We start from the raw sequence: 9119 nt of genomic DNA, 5'->3' as shown, positions 1-9119 counted from the left end.
ACTGAAATTATCTACAAGCTCATTGACTGAGACCCGTGAGAGGGCGGGTGTTGAGGAGAAAGCCTCAATAAATGTTTCACTGGTGTTCTCAGTGATATGCAGTTTTGTGATCACCTCTGTTTTAACATTTGTGTGCACGCAGATAGCACTCTCAAAGAAAACACAGGAATGATCAGAGAGAGCAACATCAGTCACCACAACCTTGAAAATGTCCAGACCCTTGGAGATGACCAAGTCCAAAGTGTGCCCCTTATTGTGCGTGGGCTCCGTCAGTCCATAATTATCAAGAACACAACACAGTTCTTTAGTCCCTCTGTCCTGGGGGTTGTCAACATGGATGTTAAAATCACCACCAACAATAACCACACAGTCAAAGTCAACACAGATTATAGACAGCAGTTCACCAAAGTCATCAAAAAAGTTTGCACAGTATTTAGGGGGCCTGTAGATATTTAGAAAAATAGCTCGAGAAGAGGAATTCAGCTGAAGAGCCACATATTCAAAAGAAGCAAAGTTCCCAAAAGACTTCTTTTTGCATTGGAGGGAGTCGGCTCAGGAGGTAGAGCGGGTTGGCCGTTAATCGGAAGCTACATGTCCAAGTGTCCTTGGGCAAGATGCTGAACCCCGAATTGCCCCTGGTGGCTGTTCCGCCAGTGTATGAATGTGTGTGAATGTTAGTTTCTGTTTGAGCACTTAGGCTCAGTGTGTTAATGGTAAATGCAGATGTAGTGTAAAAGCGCCTTGAGTGGTCGAAAAGACTAGAAAGGCGCTATACAAGTACGGAGCATTTGCAATTAAACTAAATGGCAACTCCACCTCCTCTCTTATGCACTCTAGCTTCACTCATGAAACTGAAGTTGGGAGGGGTAGACCCGAAAAGGACAGCTGCACTGTTATCTTGGTCCAACCAAGTTTCAGTTAAAAACATGAAATTAAGATCGTGAGTTATTATAAAATTATTGATTAAAAATGTTTTTCCTGCCAAAGACCTAACGTTTAACAAAAACCTGGACTTAGAGCCAGTGGAGGAGGTGGACGGTGAGGGGGGTTTAGGGTAGAGAAAATGGGAGTGGAGCGAGGGAAGGTGCAGGGAGTAAATTTGGTCCCAGCTCTAACCAGGTCTTCCATGTGATCAGTGAAGTCCAACAGGGGGGAGAGGGGAGAAAGGGTGTCTGGAGATAAGGGTGACCTAGATGGGGATTGGGGGGGTAGAGATGTTGAATCCTCACTATTGGTTTTCAGTGAGGGGGATGGAGGCTCTTCCTCTTGGCTCAGTTGTCTCCCCTAATCAGAGCTCTCTTCCAGTGGGGGCTGAGGTGGCTCTCCTTCAAGGTTTCTGGCGTGTTGTGTTATGTCTTCTTCTTGTTTAGATTCCTCTTGTCTCTTGTCCTTGGCAGAAGGAACAGATGAGTGACGCAGAAAGTGAAACAGGAGCTGAACAGTTTTAATCCTGACTTGTTAAGGCGAAGTCCATCTACCTTAAAAATATGTCTGCGGTCCCACAGAAAGTAAAAGTTTTAGATGAAATGCACTGAATGGACAGTACATGCCGTGGAGAGCCACGTGTTCAATGCCATCAGTCTGCTGAATCTCTCAGCTCCTCTTCAGATTGGCGGTATAGGGCCACTGATAAACACCTCAGCATTCAAAGAGCTGACTGTGTTCAACAGATTATTAAAGTCCTCTTTCAACACTTCAGACTGTTGCTTCACAACATCATTGGCCCCGATGTGCAGTATGATGTTTTTCACAGTAGGATGTTCAGCCACGATATGCAGGATTCTTTCTGCCAAGTCAGACACCGTATCCTTCGGAAGCAGAGTATTTTGGTGTTCTTACTGCACATGCTTCTTACATCGTTTACAGCAGCGTCACCCACAATCAGAGTTTGAGGCCCAGTCGTTAGCTTTCCCTGCAGCCTTTTACTTTCTGAGTTACTCTCAGTCCTTACCCTTCTGTCTGAGGATGGGATGTTATCCAGGTCATCAGACGGAGATCCAGAGTCCTGCAATAGTGGTGAAAATCTGTTCTGCTGTTGTACACTCAGTTGTTGGGGAGGTTTGTTGCTAGTTCTCCCTTTCGCAGCTGTCCACGGCTGTGTCCTACCAAGAACAGGGGTTGAAGAGGCGCTCTGCCTGGATGATAATGCAGGCCAGCCAGTCGCATCTCAAATCTCAGGGCGCTGGGTTCTGCCTGTTACTCGTCCTCCCATTTCCCCAGGAAATGATTTACTCTTAGGCTTTGCACCAAGAGCGTTCCAGGGAGGACTCCCACTTTTAGATTTATTACCCAGTACACAGGCCTCCTGCTTCTTGGTAGTCTTGTTGGTGCTAATTAGCCGTGTGTTAGCATGCTCTTGTCCACTGTTTTGGGTCCACGGTAAAGTGGTGTCATTCCCACATAGTCCATTCACTTCCATATTCACTTCTAACCTGTGGATCTTGGTTTCCAGCACTGCAATTTTCTGTAGAAGTCGTCCGTGGAGAAGGGGGGCATCTTGTTGCTAATAAGCATTAGCTATAACTCCAGTCACTGCAGTACAGGCTAGTGCTATTGATAGGTCGCAGTCGCATAGCACTAAGATCATATAAGTTTTATGTTTAAAGTATGGCAAGAGCCTACTTTACCTGACAGTCCTAGTGATTTAAAAGTATCCAACAGCCACTGCTCATAATTTCTAGCAGATAAAAAGAGAGTTTCAGCAAAATAATACAAGCAGAGGTAGAGCAAGCAGCAAAGCGTCTGCACTGTAAGAAAGCAGGAAGCAAGAAATAAGTAATTTTATGTAATTTTAATTCTTTATTTTAGGTTGCCCTCATAACTGGCCTGGGACAACAGATGAAAATTAGCCTGTTGAGCTAACTCTAGCTCATTTACAGTTATTTTACTGTTAATTAATGAGCACTGTCCCTGTCAAATAAACAAATAAATGAAATGTAATGATTGATGACCAGCTGTCCTTTTCAGACGGTGTTGCTGCTGTCTCTCGGTCATGCCGCTTTGCTCTATACAACATCAGAAAAATCAGCCCTACATCACTCAATATGCCACCCAGCTTCTGGTACAGGCCATGGTTGTCTCTCGCCTCGACTACTGCAATGTCCTTCTAGTCAGTGCTTGAAGTGTATAAAAATAGGTGCCAGTACTGGTTTTTGATCAGCCCAAAAGGACTCATGTTATTCCATTAATCAGTGACCTCCACTGGCTCCCCGGGGCCAAATTCAAGTCACTAGTGCTTGCATACAGAGTGACTACTGGGTCTGCACCCATCTACCTAAACTCCATAATACAAACTTACGTTCCTTCTCGGCCGCTACGCTCCTCCAACAAACGCTGCCTGGCTCCATCCCTTCACACAAAGCGACCTCCCTGTCCCTGTTCTCACCTGTGACACCACGATGGTGGAACGAGCTGCCACATGCCATCAGAGCAGGGGCGTCCCTCTCTAACTTCAAGAAGCTCTTGAAAACTCTGCAGAGAACACTTCCTCTAATAACACCTCTAACCTCTGACATGCACTTCCTGTGCTCTTCTTCTTTTGTCACCTTACAGTTATCATGTATTGATTGCACTTCTGTGTTAACTCTTACTTCTTTCCGTAGGTATTTACCCCATTGATGTGATATGTGCTATTAGCTCTTGCTAGTATGTATTGTCAGTTGTAGATCTCATGCTGTATTTGATGCTCTGTTGATGCTTGTATGTTGTTACTCAAATGCAAGTCGCTTTGGATAAAAGCGTCTGCCAAATGAGTAAATGTAAATGTTTAAAGTCAGTTGTTTGATTTATTGTTTCCTTATAAAGTTTGTAAAGTTAGGTGAACAAGGATGCTTTGGTTCTAAACCATCACACTATTCTGTGCATCTTAAAAAATACTGAGACTATTCTTTCTCCATTCCACCTCTTTCATGTACATGCTGGACACACAGCCTGCAGTCTCTGTTCCTACCCACCTGCCTCCAGACACACCTGTTCAATTCCAATTCCTCCCATTTTTCCCACACTGTGTTTCCATAGCAACCATCCCGAATGAACAATCCCCTCTCTGCTGAACTGGAAGTCACAGAGGCGCCGAGCATGAGCATTAGCAGGAATGACGGAATGACGGTCACTGCCAGAGCCAGAGTCCGAGTGTTCGCAGTGCCGGCTAGGAGGGAACAGGAGCAGCTCCTCTCGGTGTCGGCGGTAAAACACAAACACAACCAGAATCATCTGTTGTCACTGTCTCAGCTCACCACCAACGAAGCCCTTACATTGTATTAATGCGGAGTGGCTAAAGGTCTGTACACTTTCGTCTCAGAGAGCAGATACATATCATACATACAGTATCTCACAAAGTGAGTCCACCCGTCACATTTTTGTAAATGTGATTCTATCTTTTCATGTGGCAACACTGAACAAATGACACTTTGCTGCAGTGTAAAGTAGTGAGTGTGCACCTTGTGTAAAGTAGTGAGCGTGCAGCTTGTATAACAGTGTAAAGTAGTGAGCGTGCAGCTTGTATACTAGTGTAAAGTAGTGAGCGTACAGCTTGTATAACAGTGTGTGTAAAGTAGTGAGCGTGCAGCTTGTATAACAGTGTAAAGTAGTAAGCGTGCACCTTGTGTAAAGTAGTGAGCGTGCAGCTGGTATAACAGTGTAAAGTTGTGAGCGTGCAGCTGGTATAATACTGTAAAGTAGTGAGCGTGCAGCTGGTATAACACTGTAAAGTAGTGAGCGTACAGCTGGTATAACAGTGTAAAGTAGTGAGCGTACAGCTTGTATAACAGTGTAAAGTAGTGAGCGTACAGCTTGTATAACACTGTAAAGTAGTGAGCGTACAGCTGGTATAACAGTGTAAAGTAGTGAGCGTACAGCTGGTATAACAGTGTAAAGTAGTGAGCGTACAGCTTGTATAACAGTGTAAAGTAGTGAGCGTGCAGCTGGTATAATACTGTAAAGTAGTGAGCGTGCAGCTTGTATAACACTGTAAAGTAGTGAGCGTGCAGCTTATAGAACACTGTAAAGTAGTGAGCGTGCAGCTTATAGAACAGTGTAAAGTAGTGAGCGTACAGCTGGTATAACAGTGTGTGTAAAGTAGTGAGCGTACAGCTGGTATAACAGTGTAAAGTAGTGAGCGTACAGCTTGTATAACAGTGTAAAGTAGTCAGCGTATAGCTGGTATAACAGTGTGTGTAAAGTAGTGAGCGTACAGCTTGTAGAACAGTGTAAAGTAGTGAGCGTGCAGCTTGTAGAACAGTGTAAAGTAGTGAGCGTGCAGCTTGTAGAACAGTGTAAAGCAGTGAGCGTGCAGCTGGTATAACAGTGTAAAGTAGTGAGCGTGCAGCTTTTTTAACAGTGTGTGTAAAGTAGTGAGCGTGCAGCTTTTTTAACAGTGTGTGTAAAGTAGTGAGCGTGCAGCTTGTAGAACAGTGTAAAGTAGTGAGCGTGCAGCTTGTATACTAGTGTAAAGTAGTGAGCGTACAGCTTGTATAACAGTGTGTGTAAAGTAGTGAGCGTGCAGCTTGTATAACAGTGTAAAGTAGTAAGCGTGCACCTTGTGTAAAGTAGTGAGCGTGCAGCTGGTATAACAGTGTAAAGTTGTGAGCGTGCACCTTGTGTAAAGTAGTGAGCGTGCAGCTGGTATAACAGTGTAAAGTTGTGAGCGTGCAGCTGGTATAATACTGTAAAGTAGTGAGCGTGCAGCTTTTTTAACAGTGTGTGTAAAGTAGTGAGCGTGCAGCTTTTTTAACAGTGTGTGTAAAGTAGTGAGCGTGCAGCTTGTAGAACAGTGTAAAGTAGTTGAGCGTACAGCTTGTAGAACAGTGTAAAGTAGTGAGCGTACAGCTTGTAGAACAGTGTAAAGTAGTGAGCGTGCAGCTGGTATAACAGTGTAAAGTAGTGAGCGTGCAGCTTTTTTAACTGTGTGTAAAGTAGTGAGCGTGCAGCTTGTAGAACAGTGTAAAGTAGTTGAGCGTACAGCTTGTAGAACAGTGTAAAGTAGTGAGCGTGCAGCTGGTATAACAGTGTAAAGTAGTGAGCGTGCAGCTTTTTTAACAGTGTGTGTAAAGTAGTGAGCGTGCAGCTTTTTTAACAGTGTGTGTAAAGTAGTTGAGCGTACAGCTTGTAGAACAGTGTAAAGTAGTGAGCGTGCAGCTTGTAGAACAGTGTAAAGTAGTGAGCGTGCAGCTTGTAGAACAGTGTAAAGTAGTGAGCGTGCAGCTTTTATAACAGTGTGTGTAAAGTAGTGAGCGTGCAGCTTGTAGAACAGTGTAAAGTAGTGAGCGTGCAGCTTGTAGAACAGTGTAAAGTAGTGAGCGTGCAGCTTGTAGAACAGTGTAAAGTAGTGAGCGTGCAGCTTTTATAACAGTGTGTGTAAAGCAGTGAGCGTTAAGTAAAACATTAGAAAAATGTCAGTATTTAGGGACATTAAACCCGTTTGATGTGAGAAAAGTAGGGTTGGGTATCGTTTAAAATTTACAATACCAGTACCAAACCCAGTAACCCTTAAAGTGATACTGATACCAAGTGAGTACTTCATTCGATACCTTGAAAATGTCACCTGTTGAAATGTCACTTTACAAACACTGTTATTTTTATTGTTGTTATGGACAAGCAAGGTTATCTTTTTATTTTTTTCTTGTTTCAAATAACTGCTAGAAGTATTGGGAAATTGTATCACATGGCTCCTTGTCCTAATTAGGTCGTCCTCACTGGTAGTACTAGCCTATAAGGGGAAAGACTACAGTTTGGGAGTTTTTTACATTTTTAATGAGAGGAGTGAAACAGTATAGTGACCAAATAGGTTGTGGGAAATGAATTTAAGGTATATTTTTGATACTTGATTATTTTATTAACTTTCGATCAATAAACTGAATTGAAAGATCACCATGAGCGCTTTTTCCTTTCGTGGTGAGTTGCAAATCTCAGAAAATACCACAGTCACAAGAATAAAATGAGAAAGCCAATTCACTAAACTACACTAAAGATACAAACAGAGGAATAGAGAGGGTGTACATCTAGCCGATCAAACTAAACGTCAGCCACAGCTGCAGCTGGAGGCTCCGTGAGTAAAATCAGCTGATCCCTGCTGCGCCACAAAAGCCTTTAATTGATGTGATGGAACGCAGCGATCGATCAGTGAGAAGTGATGTGAACAGCAAATACAAATGTACAGAGAAGTGTCAAATGAGTATGAGTGTGCAGCCTTTTTATACAGTTTGTGGTGCAGGCACATAGGGCGAAAAAAGGCACTCTCTTTCTTTCGGTGTGTTGCTTGTTGCTAATTGGCTGCAAGCAAACCATACAAATAGTGATTTTTTGCCACAATCTGGTTACAAAAAGTAGGCCTAGGTATCTATTGAAGTTCTGGTTTGACAGGAGACGTTTAGGTTCTACTCGATACCGGGCTGTTTTGGTCGGTACCATAAAGGTACCGAGTAGCGATACCCATCCCTAAAGAAAAGCCACATGAAACTGTAGGTTAATTGGTTGTCTCTTCTCTTACTTCTCAAGATCTAACGTTAGAGGACAAAAAACTTTCAGAAAATAATAAATTATTTATTTTTTAGGGAGGCTTAGATGATTAGCTGCACGCTCACTACTTTACGCTGTTATACAAGCTGCACGCTCGCTACTTTACGCTGTTATACAAACTGCACGCTCACTACTTTACACTGTTATACAAACTGCACGCTCACTACTTTACGCTGTTATACAAGCTGCACGCTCACTACTTTACGCTGTTATACAAGCTGCACGCTCACTACTTTACGCTGTTATACAAACTGCACGCTCACTACTTTACGCTGTTATACAAGCTGCACGCTCGCTACTTTACGCTGTTATACAAGCTGCACGCTCACTACTTTACACTGTTTTACAAGCTGCACGCTCACTACTTTACACTGTTTTACAAGCTGCACGCTCACTACTTTACACTGTTTTACAAGCTGCACGCTCACTATTCCTTCTGAAGACTGGGAGGAGCAGTCTGACTAGAGGGTATTGACTCTGTCTGATGTGACACTGCTGCTAGTTGCAGATGATTTGTGGTTCTGCTGACTTCATCACACGAGAGTCCTCAGAACATCAGTCTGTCTGCAGCTCAGCAGCAGGACAAACTAATAACAACACTGACTGGTTTCCCCGCCCATGAATCCTTGATTATAGTTGAAGTGTTTGGACAGTTGACAGACATTCTAGCACCTACATGACAGTGTTTACAGTCTGATCCAGGACCAGCCTGGTTACGCACAGACAAGCTGTCCTCCCACTCTGGCCGTCAGGAGAGAGTATTTCTTCTTCTGCAACTGAACATCAAACTGTCTGTGTCCTCCAGAGGTGTACGGTTCAGATGACGGTCGCTATCCATGGAAACTTCCTGACTCTCCCTTCAGGCAACGTCGAGTAAGCACACCTGTTTGTTCCTGTATCCCAGAGGGGACATCTCATTGACATAATGCATTCCCTGCTCACTGACCCTCACCTGGTTTGTGTCCGTGGGAACATCACTTTTGTCCCCACAAGTCACACAAGTCCCCAACGTTTAGTGTGTATTCTGGGGTCGGGTCCCCACCGGGATATAACACACAGCCATATGTACAGCATAGAGAATCCCATTATAATCCACGCTTGTTTTTATCTTTCAGCTGTAGAATCATCACCAAAAATTCGATCAGAGACGCTCTGGTAAGAACCTGCCCCCCCCCCCCCCCACTTCCCTCCATCTACATTAATAATGATGGCGTTGTGTTCTGTGTTTGTGTGCAGGTGAAACCTTTGAATGGACTGATGTCGACAAAGCTCAGGGACTTCCTGCGTGGTGAGCACTGTCGGACATGAACCTCTTCATGATCTAACATGTCGCTGTCTGTCTGAATAAACACCCGAGTCACCTTAACTTCAAGCCACCAATGACGTTTTGAGAAAGTAAATTTCATGGCACGATGGTTGTGAAACCAGTACAGAAATCCCTTAAAGCTGCGTTCTCTCCAGCAGCCAGCAGGGGGCGACTCCAGCGGCTGCAGAAAGAAGTGTGATTGTATAGAAGTCTATGAGAAAATGTTTCTACTTGTCAGCTGATTTATTCCCTCAGTAAACACTTTCCTGATGAGTTTCTGGTCTCAGTCGCTAGTTTC

At 43.9% G+C, this 9119-nt stretch overlaps 1 protein-coding gene across 2 annotated transcripts in view; it reads left to right on the top strand.

Moving 5' to 3' along the window:
• Positions 1-9119, top strand: part of LOC123966530 (phospholipid transfer protein-like) — a 35063-nt gene that overhangs the window by 18830 nt on the left and 7114 nt on the right. For both annotated transcript variants that reach the window (XM_046042676.1, XM_046042681.1), the window contains exons 10-13: positions 4018-4185; positions 8321-8388; positions 8631-8670; positions 8752-8803. In XM_046042676.1, the coding sequence (XP_045898632.1) occupies positions 4018-4185; positions 8321-8388; positions 8631-8670; positions 8752-8803 (328 nt within the window). The remainder of the gene's footprint in view (positions 1-4017; positions 4186-8320; positions 8389-8630; positions 8671-8751; positions 8804-9119) is intronic.

The sequence above is a fragment of the Micropterus dolomieu genome, linkage group LG02, assembly GCF_021292245.1.
Source record: "Micropterus dolomieu isolate WLL.071019.BEF.003 ecotype Adirondacks linkage group LG02, ASM2129224v1, whole genome shotgun sequence".
Lineage (NCBI taxonomy): Eukaryota > Metazoa > Chordata > Actinopteri > Centrarchiformes > Centrarchidae > Micropterus > Micropterus dolomieu.
The sequence above is the reverse complement of the archived record's forward strand: the minus strand, read 5'-3'. Positions and strand labels throughout refer to the sequence as shown.